Below are 12981 nucleotides of genomic sequence, written 5' to 3'. Positions count from 1 at the left end.
GCTGGCTCCTGTTTGGGACTCTGCTTGTTCCCCTTCAACAGACTGTTTTGATTGTTCATTTTCAGTCCACCAACTTGGTGAGCTTCTACTACTGCGTCCGTTGTGAGGGCTCTGGTGGTGATACACGCGCTTCATGATATCTCGAATCAGATACTGGCCGTACGATTGCGCTCTATACCTTGCTCTCGAGGCTTTCCCCTGTAAGGATCGTTGTCGGCTCTCGTCCCAACTACGAAAGGAATTTGCAGGAATATTCTCCGGCTTCTTTGTTGGGACACGTCGGTACAAGGACTGGCCATGAACATAACGGAAGGGCTTATGCCTCAATCCGGCCAGCGAAGTTGAGACACTGAACCTTCTGAGCCCAGCGGGGTTTGTCGAAGATAGCGAAGAAAGGCAGCGAACTTGAGACCATGACAGGGAAGGTGTAGGTTGGTGCAGCAGATGCATCGGAAGCGAGGATTGGTGGAAGATATTCATGGCGTTGGCATAGCTGGGGAGGCATGTCCGAGGCGGCGAAGGAGACATAGATTGTTTGAGCGGAGCATCATCTACAAAAGCACAATAGTCAGCTAAATCACTGACCAGATGAAATGAGCTGAAGAGAAAGAGGAACGCAGACACGAAATAGGTCTATATTCATCATATCGAAACTTTGATATTGTGTACTGTTGTTCCACATAGCCGTTTGTCGTGGCAGCTCGAAGATCTGGTAAGAGAGAGGAAGTCAAGGCCTACCCACCGATGAGAATCATTGGTCTGTTTTTCATGTTCTCCAGCTCGCCAATGCCAGCATGCTTCTCCTTCTTGCGCTTCACCGCCATGCCAATGACATTGAGCAACTTTGCTTCCTGTTCAGACATCCCTGGCTCTCCAGTCGCAGACAGTTGCTGGCGGTGATTTAGCTCGAGCTGTCGAATAGCCTCCATGGCTTCGGCGTCAATTGGGTTGCCGTGATTGGATTCGCGTAGAATATCCCGCAGAGAGACTTCGGCATTTCCAAAGAGGCAAACCTTCAGATTGCCATCGGAGGTGATTCGAAGTCGGTTGCAAGTGCCGCAAAAGTTGTGCGTCATGGACGTGATAAACCCGATTCGACCAGCAAAACCTGGGACTTTGTATGTCTTGCTTGTATCGTTCTTGTGATCTCGTACCTTTTCGACATTGGGATACTTTTGGCGGATGAGAGCCAACATTTCCCTGAAGCCTAACATCTTTTTCTCCGACCATTTGTTACCGTCAAATGGCATGTACTCGATAAATCGCACCTCGAGATCTTGGTTCCTGCCAAGTTCCACAAATGGTAGAATCTCCCGCTCATTCAAACCCCGCATTACCACACAATTGATCTTGAGTTTGATGGCTGCTCCCATTTTGTTCATCTCAAGTATGCGATTGATAGATTTCATGACTGCATCGTGTCCATTTCTCCGCGTCATGATGGTGAACTGGTAAGGATCGAGTGTATCCAAGCTCAAATTGACCCCAGTCAGTCCGGATTCAACCATGGAATCGAGTTTTCGATGTAAAGATATGCCATTTGTTGTTATACACAATTCTTTCAGACCATCGCCCCTCAACTTCCCAATCTGATGCATGAGATCCACAATATCTTTTCGAACCGTAGGTTCACCCCCGGTCAGTCGAATCTTGTCGACGCCCTGTTTAACAAACAATTCCGAGAGATATACAATTTCGGGGGTTGTGAGTAACTGCGCGGAAGGAGAAAGCGGAACACCTTCCTCGGGCATGCAATAAAGACATCGTAAATTGCATCGTTCGGTGATTGATATGCGCAGATAGTTATGCTGGCGCGAGTAGTTGTCGGTTAGAAAGGACGAGAAAGAGCGTGGTTCGGACTCGTTTCGTAAGCCTTCGAGTCGTGGCCGCTCGTTCTGAGGCGCGGAAGGCCGCTGGTCCTGGAGTGTATGTGCCTGCCATCGCGGATCTGCTGCTGCAGGTCGCTGGGGTCGGATGTTCGTAGCGGTGGACAACGGGCGCTGAGGATACCGAGGAGGCTTCGAGTGGCGAAAGGTTTGTGGCCTTGTTTGGCGCAATAGAGTGGCAATCATCTGTTTGAAGCTGGCTTCAGCCATGGTCGGAGAGAGTGAAAGGTGAGAAGAAGCTCCAACATGGGGACCGAGGGGAAAAGTAGAGGTTTTGTCATTAGCAGAGCTGAACTATTCGGGATAAATAATAAGGCATTGCAGAAGCAATCTTATACGCGGATGACATGTTAGCAATGAGCAAACCATCTATCTCTAGATTGATATTAGTCACTGTGCAGGAATTTAATGGCAAAGAGGAGACGGAGATGTGAGGAGAAACCAATGCAGTTTGCCGAACTTGGTAACCTCGCGCGAGATCCGTACGAACCGCAGGAAGCAGGGACGAAGATGGGTTTGACCACGTGACACAGACACCAGCCACATATCTCAGCCACACTCGCTACAGCTCCGGCATTAAAGTTTGATAAGAACGAACCGATTTCTGCTCGGCCGACGAAATCTGAGAGACCTGTTTTCATTCTGCACGAGATTTTGTCGGTTGAAAGATGATAAACCAAGGTGTCAGATCACTCATGTTGGAGTTCTTTACTCAATATAGAACCATCCTCTACAGGCTTGAAGCGGAGCGGTGAATCGACGTCCTACATGAATGAAGCACGGTCAGAAACCTCTTCTCATCAGTCATTTGCGAGGACCAGAGAAATATGAGGATGGCCGTCGTTGGGTTTGTCCACAGTCGGATCAATGTTTCGCATGTCCAAAGTGTGTTGGTGGTATTTGTGAGTGTTTCGGACCCGCGGTGGATTTTGGCGCCTGAAAATTGAAGCGTCGCAAACCCTGGAGTGATCGCCCAATCAATAGAATCACGTGACTACAAGGATGAGTGAACAAAGTTGAGTAATAACACCGGAGGCCTTTCCGCGCTTTGGTCAGTGGTGCCAGAAGATCTGTCAGTGTCCCATAGCCACAGGTTTGTCGAGTACTCAGTACAAAGGAACTCGTACTCGTAGGTCTGCCAATGCTTGCCGGTTCTTGGCCGTGCCTCTGTAAGATTCATGGCAGCCTGAAGACGGAGGCCAATAGTTCAATGATTGGTGGAAATCACGTAGCAGATGCGCTGATCACGGGGAGACAAAGCTGCCGATATGCCGGGCTCTCGCAAGACAACCACCAAAACCGGACCCCTAGAAGCCACACTGGCCAGTCACAGGCGCTGCAAGGGGGGGACTCTCCGACACAGCCTCAGCACTTGCCCCCAAGTGTTGTGGCTCTTGCGCGCTCTCGTCCGGATGAGCCCTGCGCAACTCTGGCTTTGCCAACTTTCCCTCTCTTGCTGCTTTCCCTCTTCTCCCTTCCTTGTTCCACTTCCCCCCTACGATCCTCACTTGACTCTTCAATCATTCCCTCGTTCCATCACCAACACGCCCTCGCTATTTCACGAACGATATACAGACACCTTCACGTCGACTTCAGACGAGAAAGTTCACATGAAATCTGATTGACGACCTTGTGAACCCTCTGTACCTATTTTTAGGCTGCCTTTAAAGCCGTGCAGGCTCCTAGGCCGCGCACCCCTCTAGTAAACCACCCTCAACTCTACCATGAGTTACCCTACTTCACAATCGAGCATGTCTCAACTCAACACCACGTTTGACCCTGACTACGATTCTTTTTTGAACCTCGAGAATGAATTCACACCTGCAACAACCTCTCCAGACATCAAGTCAGTCCCGATGCTGACCCCCCAGTCGTCCATCCCAGGCTCTGCAACCTTTGCGTCGAGCTCGACTCCTACCACTTTTCCGGGACCCAGCTTCCAGTACGATCGATATCATCAACAGACTGGTATACCAATTGGCGCTCTTGCAAGCACTTTCAATATCAACAAGGCGACCGGGTTACAATATCATGAGGGGAATGGAGGCTTCATTATGCCAACAGAGACACTGAACATGCCTTTGAGCGACTTGGACGAGTTTGACTTCTCTCGCAACCCTGCTGATATGGATTTCGAGACGGATTCGCCAAACGGTCTTCCAATGTTCTACTCTGAGGCTGGGTCTGGTCCAACTCAGTTCGTTAGCCCAACCACTTTGGTGTCCCAGAATACCACCACTTCCGCTCCGAAAAGAATCTATCCTGGAATGCACAGTCAGCAGGCTGCTCAGGCCAAGGCGCAACAGGCTCAGAAACAGGAACAGATTGCACGACAACAGCAGCCCCATCCTCAAAGCCAGAAACCCCTTCCCGGTTCAGTAACCGTCAAAACTCAGCCGGCCAAGGACCCACTCGTCGAAGAAAGCATCTCTAAGGTCTTGAATCGGATGAGGCAAGCTAGCGCTATTTCTATGTCTGATGACGACAACTCTCCTGTGACAGGAATGTCAAACATGCCTCGCTTGAAGAAGGACGAAGATGACATGGATGAAGATGAACGTCTCCTGGCCAGTGAAGAAGGCAAAAAGCTGTCCAGCAAGGAACGTCGCCAACTCAGGAACAAAGTATCTGCCCGTGCATTCCGTTCCAGAAGAAAAGGTATAACCCCACTGTCTGATTTGTTTTCGAGACATCCGCTAACTCCGTCCTCAGAATACATTTCTCAATTAGAAGGAGAAGTTGCCGCCAAAGCTCAAGAGGCCAACGACTTGCGTGCTCAAAACCAGCAACTTCGAGAAGAAAACAACCGTCTCACCGACCTCACGCGGATGTTGCTATCGTCTCAAGCCTTTTCAGGCTTTTTGCAAGAGCTCAGCCAGTCTGGCTTGCCAGCACCGAACGTGCAGAGTAACCCTCAGCAGCAAAAGCCCGTTACAAGCAAGCCTCAACCCCAATCTCAAGTCTTGAAAAAGGACATCGGCTCAGACGAGGCTGCACATAGCATGCATATTCAGCAGCCTCAAGTTGGGATGGCGCTAATTCCAGACACCCCGGTTGATTTCTCTGTCCTTCAACCATCAAATGGCTGGATGAGCGCTCTCCCTACCAACGACTTCCAAGTCTATGCCGTCACGGGACTACCAGAACCCCCAATCCTGGACCTTGAAAGTCTGTCAGGAAAATCCAAATTAAGCCATGACTCAAGTAAAGGGGGAAAAGACGCACCCTGTATCCCCGACCTACCAACTTGGGGGCTAACTTCCACGTCACCAGAAACGCCCAAGGTTGACGACTCAGTCTCCCTCGACCGAGAAAACTTTGCATTGTACTTCGAACCCGCTGTCTCTAATTTTGAAGATGCACTGGATTGTACAAAGCAGGATGCAGAACTTTCTGATGAAGAGAAGGCGGCTCATTTACAATCATTGTGCCATGGTCTCGACGAATCTTGTGACAAGCTCGAGCAGTATCTGTCGCATATGAAATGAAATTCTGCTCATCTAGTAATAGTGGGAAGTCAGGAAAGTGATGACGGTGGTTCTCTAAAATAGGTTGAACACCTAGCTCACGGGTTGAAGACATTTGGGCTCTTTGATGGCCAATATATAGGGTCTCGGTATCATACTCATTTTCATTATGGTGTCCATAATCTCATTCCGCAAACTTCTGCAACCCTGTAACGATGTAGAACCGGTATCTCACGCGAACACTGACAGACAGCAATTTTGAAAACAACTGAACGACAGAAAGTCGATGACTTTGTATTGGCTCATAATATATAGTGTCGTCATAAAAAGGTTGAAGGTTGTCACAAAATGGGGGCGTAGGCGATGCGAGGCCGCGACGCAGCCTCGTCAACGGCGCAGTCACTGACACTTTTTTCGGTGCACAACATCATTGCTCCCATCACTCAAAATTTGCGGAATACGCTCTAGACACTCATTTACTGTGACTCAACTGTCTACCTGATTCTAGTTGCGCTAGTATATATACCCTGCTTCTGAGGGCTTTGTACTGTGGACTGGATCATGCTCTGACACACATTCCATCCCCACTCAGTCGCCGTGGCTATCCTGAAGTCAGTCTCTGTCTTTCCTTGGGCAGACTCTGCGCGGCAGCTCATCGCCAGGGACCGAACTTCGTCGATTCGTTCCTTTTCTCCTTTTCTTGCGACACCTTACCACTCGAGTCGACTTCCTGGTCTCTTCCGGAACCCAAAATCTTATACGGCCAGACGACAGCGGCCGCGCCTGGGCGGAAAACGTTGTGTCTCAACAAAAGGGAGACTGATCTGGGATGAAGGAAAGGCAGGAGTACAAGAGAGAGATTTTAGTTCCCCTAGAGCCCGCCTGAGCATTTCCCGCTCGCCTGCGCAGAGACTATCTACAGTCTGGTCGTGGCGTAAAGCCTACAGCAAAAGTGGTCCACCGGGACAAGTTGGAATTGAGGAACTGTCGACCACGACCCTCCCAGACTCCCACACAATGCGTCCGCAAAAGGAGGGTGCCAAACCGGTCGGGGTGCGCACAAATTTCCACTTCCAATTTATTACAACCCCCACCTCTGATACTCCTGGAACGGCGCTCGTGTTGCACTTCGACTCCAAGAGGTACATATTTGGGGAGATCACCGAAGGAACTCAAAGAGCAACTGTACAACGTGGGATTGGGCTCCGGAAAGTTCGCGGCCTCTTCCTCTCAGGAAAGACGCTCTGGAACAATGGAGGCGTCATAGGCCTCATCCTGTCAATGGCAGACGTGCAGCAGTCGGAGATTGATGAAGACACCATGAAACGTCCTAGATTGCACATACATGCAGGACCAAAGCAGTTACACTCGTTTGCATGTGCGCGCCGATTTGTTTTCCGTACGGGGATGCCGTTGTCAGTTCACGAGGTCGACGTTTACAAGAACAGGACCAATCCGAAGCCGATACATGTGGATGAGAATATCCGAGTGTGGGCACTGCCCCTCGAGGATCGCTCTAGCATATCCACACTACCTAACAGGACTGAAGGGTTTACCATGGACGAGTTGCAGTTGGAGAGGGAGCAAACTTTACGAAACGAAGTTGTGAACAACATGTTCGATTCTGATTGGAGGCGTGATCAACTCTTGCAAGCAAAGCTCAAGGACATCAAACTACCAGCAGTGGTGTGGGTGAGGGATCCCGAGACGAAAACACTGACCACTTATCCTGTTTTTGACATGGATAAAACCACCCTTGCGCCCGACACGGAAGTCCTCGTTCGCAGTCCCTGGCCTGCTTCAACTGTACAAGAGCTCCCACCTGCAAGGGGCTTGCCGGAAACTGTTGCGATGTCCTACATTGTAAAGGGTCATCCTCAGCGTGGTGAATTTGACGTTGCAAAAGCAAAAGCCTTGGGTTTGCGGCCGGGGCCAAAGTACGCAAAACTGGTGGCCGGGGAGTCGGTCGAGAGTGACGATGGTACACAAGCTACAATCACGCCGGAAATGGTCCTGAATCCAACTCGGCCGGGCAGAGGGTTCGCATTGTTCGATATACCCTCAGCGGGCTATCTTGAAGAGCTCGAGCGACAATTGGACAACCAGGCCGACTGGATTTTGAAGGGAGTCGAGACCGCAGTCTGGATGACCAAAGGTAAAGTACTAGAGGCGGACAAATTTCACCGACTGCTCCACAAGCTCAAAGACCTGAAGCATATCATTTCGGACCCTCATCTATGCAATGACTACATTGCCTATGATTCTTCCGCCATATCCTCGGCCAGACTGTCCCAGATCGCACCAAGCCTGTTCTCCATCCCCAGGTTTGACAATTCGAATGCGTATCGAAGTATGATCGATACATCTGTGGTTGAGCTAGACAATCTCTTTGACAAAGTCCGAATCATACCAGCGAGGAGAGGTCTGAAAGTGCATGTTGAGCCCCATCCCGCCATAGATGATGGTGAGGTCGTATCCGGCCTTGACTTGGAGGCATTTACAACGCCTCTAGAACCAGCAGTACAAGAAGTGTTGCCAGAGGATCTGTCAACGTACCGTGCTTCAGACCCTGGGTTCAGAAGTGGCATGGATTTGGATGAGCCGGAAATCGTAACGCTAGGAACCGGCTCAGCAGCTCCCTCAAAATATCGCAACGTCTCATCTCTTCTTCTTCGCATGCCCAATGGGATGGGGAACTACCTGTTTGATTGCGGTGAAGGTACTCTTGGTCAGTTGAAAAGGCTTTATAACGCTGATCAACTGGATGAAATTCTGTTCAACCTCCGAGGAATTTGGATATCGCATCTTCATGCAGACCATCATCTGGGCACGGTGTCGATACTAAAGGCAGTATTCCAGACTGCCCAACGACTGTCCGATTCTGGGCAACGTGATCGTCCCCCACCTCCGTATATGATGTCTGAGATCAACATGATCGACTATTTGGATGACTACGAATCTGTTATGGGCATACCGACCGATATGCTCTGCACCCCGATCGCCTGTGATCCCCACAGAGGCCTTTTTCATCGAGGCAGGCACTTTGAGATGCAGAATGACCTTTACATCAGTGAACTGCGCACTGTGAAAGTCAGTCACTGCCATGGTGCACAGGCCGTCTCTGTCACTTTTAAAAATGGGTTCAAATTTTCCTACAGTGGCGATTGTCGTCCCAACGAGGCATTCTGTGAAATTGGCGCCGACTCAGACGTCCTAGTACATGAAGCCACTTTTGACGACGGCATGGAAGGCGATGCTATGGCTAAAAAGCACAGCACAACCGGCGAGGCTGTAGGTGTTGCATTGAGTATGCGCGCCAAAAACCTCATCCTCACACATTTCAGTCAGCGATACCAGAAAATCCCCGTCTTCAGCAGTGTCAAAATGCCAGAGCGTGTCTCCGAAGAAGACTTGCTTGATGACGTTGATGCTGAGGTGATCAACACAAGTGCCCATGGCAACGAAGACGGCTTAGAATCGGAGTATCATTCTGCACCAAAATTGGATCCTTCGTCGTGGGCACAACCTGACTCGGCCGTGCGTGACCTCAACATCGCTGTGGCTTTTGACCTAATGCACATGCGTGTCTCACAGATTCAACACATGAAACGTCTCTTCCCTGCAATCTCCAAGATGTTTGAGATAGAGGAGGAAAAGAGAGCTCAGTTGCGCATGGGAGCAGCCGCTCAACAGAAAGCAGACATAGAGAGCAGGAGATTAAAGAGGCTGCAAGCCCTGGAAACAAACAAGAAAAAGATGGACAAGAGCAAGGAGAAGCACATGAAAAAAAGCAAGAAACAGGGACTGGTAGAAGGAACTGCGGACGAGGCACAGAGTCAGCGAACACCTGGGGGAGCGCAGGTGAGCAACGGTGATGGAACAGCAGCTCACCACCCTGCTCTTCCCGCCATGCTCGATGGGCCCACGGCGGAGCACACAACGAGCAATGGAGTTGACATTGGTAAGACGCGCAACACAAGGACCAGTGTGGGTGTGAATGCTAAGCGTGCTCAGACCGGTGACGGCTGCGAGGTGCCAATGCTGGACGTAGCGGCGCGAGGCAGTGTCTCAGCAGATCTGACCTCTGCGGAACCGAGGCCTGGCGACGATGATGGAACCAGCACTGAAAGTCGAGCAGCAATGAAGAAGCGCAGGCTTGAATAGTCTCCTCTCTGAAAGGTGACCGGACCTGGCAGCTGGTATTGCTTGCCTTGTGACCTGCTGGACTGGAATGGAAAGGAAAGACAAGACTGCATCCCAATATCAGGCCGCTGGGTTTGGTATTGTTCTTGTTCTTGTTGCTTTCTTTCGTGTTGATCACTTGTCATCACTCAGATCGGCTCACCGCAAGCACGATGATCTAGAGGTCAAATTACCTCTCTACCTACCGTTACATAAATCGATAGATGGACGGATAGATAGATACCTAGATAGAGCTCTCCCCGACGTAGTTCTACCCACTCGATTGAGCCCCATCCATCTCATCTTATCTCATCTCTACCTTGATCATTTGGTGCTCTGAGTGACACGGGCTCTGTATCTACGGGCAATCCATATGGTAGTGGTAGACGAAGCATCTTGTATAGAGGATGAGGTAGTTAAATTGTATATATATACATTTACCTGCATACATACACAGATCAGGCTCGCCAGGTTCACCACCTCGGTACCGAAATCCTAGTGGTCCCGGAACATATTTATCACAATACATATAGACACTTCTGACATTCTGAGAGACATTTGTTCGATTGCGTATCATAAGCATCTAACAACCTTACAACCTTCCTTACCCGTTACCCCTTTCCCTCCTTCTCTCCAATCACCCTAAACTCCCCTACCTATCGAGGCCTAGAAGGGAGACCATCCTTGATGGACCGGACTTCCAAGACTGACTGACTGACTGACTGAGTGGTCAGGTCTATCTCCTCCTGCCCTGGTAATACCAACCAAGATCATTCCTCGATGCGATCTCCGACTCGTACGCTCCGCTCCACGTGGATTGGACGTCGTCCCTGCTCTCACTGACCCGGGATTGGCCCTGACTCTGGCTCTGGCTTTGGCTGTGGTGTTTGCTTCTGCCACTGCTTGTGCTTTTGCTTTCGCTCCGACTGGGAGAGCTTCGCGAAACTGGACTGTCCCGCACGCGCACGGTGCTGTGGGTGGCGTGGGTCAAGGTCCTTCTATCGTGGTTCCGTCTTTCACTCGTGTGCACCCTCACAGAGAGGCGCTCGGGAGTCGACTTCTTTCCCGTTGCCGCCCATGCCGATGTCGATGGTGTGGGGGGCGTGTCCGGCGACGAGGAGCTGGGGCTTTTGTCCGGAGGGGTGGAACTGATCGTGTCGTCGTACAGGTCAAGGATCTCTTCTGTTGAAGACGCCAAACGCCGCGATGGCCTCGACAGGTCCTGCCGCACTACCGGTGTAGGAGTCGATCTCGGTGAGATTGTGGTCGTGCCTAGATCTGCTGCAGACCGGCTGACTTCATCGTACAGACGGAGGAATAGATCTGATGCCGAGGATGGGGGCGTGAATTGTCCTAGTCTAGAACCCGGTACAGGTTTCGGTCTCGAGGGTGTTTCAGATGTGGTTGTGAATGGAGACGGGGCGACGAGGTCGATGTAGGTCTGTGCTGCACAGCGTCTCGGATTTTCAGATGGCAGGTTGTGTCCTGTACCTGACAGGGCGCAACCTTTAGATCGACTGTGACTTTCACCGTGCTCGTGCTCGTGCTCATCCTCATTCACTCTGGTGGTTCGCTGGCTACTTGCAGAGGCATGACGCTTCTGGGTCTTGGACACCGTGGTTGCCACAGAGTATATACTTGAAGCCGAAGCCAAGACAGGGTCTGTTTCCCAAGAATCTCTGGAAGATCCAAATAGCCCGTGTACCCTGTCGTTGGCGGCCGGTCGTGTTGGTTCTTCTTGTCGTGATGTCTTCCACTGTGACCGCGGCGGTACGTACTCAAGCGTTTCCTCCTGGTGAGTAGAGGTTTTGCACGTCTGTGAAGAAGCAGATGGTGGGTCTTCGACAACGCCAAAGTGTGATGCGCGTTCAGTGGTCGAGGAAGAACGTCCGTAAGGACTTTGACCTTTTGTGGATGGATCACCCGACACAGAGCTGATATCTGATTCGAATGGAAATTTCATGTGAGGTCGTGGCTGATTTGGAAGGTAGGTCGTGCTGGTCAGCGCCTCATAGGCATCCATGCCCGAGAGATCGTCTTCGTTCGGTTCTCCTGGCACACCTTCTCCGGCATGATTGTCACAGACCCCGTCCAGATTTGCTGATCCTGAAGCTTCGTGTTCAGAGGCAGCCGGGGGATTGGGAACAAGACGAGAGCTACCGGTGCGCTTGGCTCTTGTTCTTCCGCTTTTCGTTCTGCTCAGCTTCATATACTTATATTTCTCCTTCTTCACTGCTTCGATATTAGCTCTTGTCTTCTTCAGCGCCACTGCTTGCTCCTCATTCTGGAGCATAACGGTGTCAAGGTCGATATCTTGACCCGTCGCCCTCTCCACACATTTCGCCAGCGCGGCAATCCACACCTGCACCCATGATTGGAGTCTCGGGGTTCCATGCGCGGCGACGAAAGTTGACGTTGTCCTCGACCTGATTGTCCACCTCAGGTCCAGGAGAATCTCCAGATCACATGTAATGCGGGACAGGATGCATGCACGGCAGCGGTCACTTTGGTAACTCCACTTCGAGCCCTGGCTTGAGACCAAGAAGGTTTTTGCGTAGTCGTCTGGTGTGAGCCACAAGGCGTGCAGTGCCCGAAGTCTCATGACTCGATCGTACTGCTCTGGAGAGAGCAGATTGCAGTGTGCAATGAGATTGTTGAGACGGATTCCCACCTCAAGCTGGACATGATGCAGCACGACATCCACGGCATCGTAGTGTAGGGATTTGTGTTGCTGGCAGAGGTGGCCGCGAGGCGGCAATAGGATATTCTCCAACCGACTCGACCTGAGAAAAGAAGGTATCAATTTTACCCCCTTGGCGATTCGCAATGACAGTGCTTCTGGAGCTTCATTGGGTCGGAATTGTAGGAGTTTCGCAAATGTCGGGATGCACACAGATGGGATCTCTTCAATATACATCTTGTCAGCACTTGGCTTCTGGCCCTGAGAGTGTCACCGAGAAAATCTCTCACCTGAGTCGTGCTCGTCGCGTGAGCTTGGGATTGTGAAAACAGTTGTTTCAGTGACAGGCTTCAACGAAAAAGGTCTGGATAAAGTCTGGGAGGTTGCTGTCAGGAAATAATTTGGTTAGCTATGAAGGGGTTGCGAGGACAAAGTTGGGAGAGCATGCATGGACCTTGGGAGGTTTGCACTTTCATAGGTCTACCCACAGACAATGGATCAAAGAAAATGTGCCGGACAAAGGAGAACTGTAGTCATTGTCCCTCATCAAGGCATTGCGAAGTCAAGCAGACATGGAAAGATTTTGCTTTGTCGGGATGAGACTTTGACAATGAGAACGAACGTCACCGTGGCTGCGCTGCCTGCGCCGACCAACCAGGACTTTTGAGACTTGAGAAAATCAGGCTTGAGTATTGGAATGAGGCGGGGAGACAATTCCTTCTTGTTTATTCAAATATGCAAACCCCAGTACCACCATGACCTTTGG

General features: G+C 50.8%; 4 protein-coding genes across 4 annotated transcripts; 2 read left to right on the top strand and 2 right to left on the bottom strand.

Moving 5' to 3' along the window:
- Nucleotides 1–734: 734 nt before the first annotated feature.
- AYO21_05019 (hypothetical protein) lies at nt 735–2096 on the bottom strand (the record flags this gene model as incomplete). The annotated part of the gene is made up of 1 exon (XM_022654990.1): nt 735–2096. One exon carries the CDS (start codon nt 2094–2096, stop codon nt 735–737), a length of 1362 nt encoding a protein of 453 aa, XP_022512673.1.
- A 1514-nt stretch (nt 2097–3610) lies between these two features.
- On the top strand, nt 3611–5374 carry AYO21_05018 (hypothetical protein; the record flags this gene model as incomplete). The annotated part of the gene is made up of 2 exons (XM_022654989.1): nt 3611–4544; nt 4599–5374. 2 exons carry the CDS (start codon nt 3611–3613, stop codon nt 5372–5374), a joined length of 1710 nt encoding a protein of 569 aa, XP_022512672.1.
- Nucleotides 5375–6370: 996 nt separating this feature from the next.
- On the top strand, nt 6371–9517 carry AYO21_05017 (hypothetical protein; the record flags this gene model as incomplete). The annotated part of the gene is made up of 1 exon (XM_022654988.1): nt 6371–9517. One exon carries the CDS (start codon nt 6371–6373, stop codon nt 9515–9517), a length of 3147 nt encoding a protein of 1048 aa, XP_022512671.1.
- Nucleotides 9518–10271: 754 nt separating this feature from the next.
- AYO21_05016 (hypothetical protein) lies at nt 10272–12452 on the bottom strand (the record flags this gene model as incomplete). The annotated part of the gene is made up of 1 exon (XM_022654987.1): nt 10272–12452. One exon carries the CDS (start codon nt 12450–12452, stop codon nt 10272–10274), a length of 2181 nt encoding a protein of 726 aa, XP_022512670.1.
- Nucleotides 12453–12981: the final 529 nt, after the last annotated feature.

This window comes from Fonsecaea monophora (assembly GCF_001642475.1).
Source record: "Fonsecaea monophora strain CBS 269.37 chromosome Unknown Scaff30, whole genome shotgun sequence".
In the NCBI taxonomy this organism is placed as follows: domain Eukaryota; kingdom Fungi; phylum Ascomycota; class Eurotiomycetes; order Chaetothyriales; family Herpotrichiellaceae; genus Fonsecaea; species Fonsecaea monophora.
The sequence above is the reverse complement of the archived record's forward strand: the minus strand, read 5'-3'. Positions and strand labels throughout refer to the sequence as shown.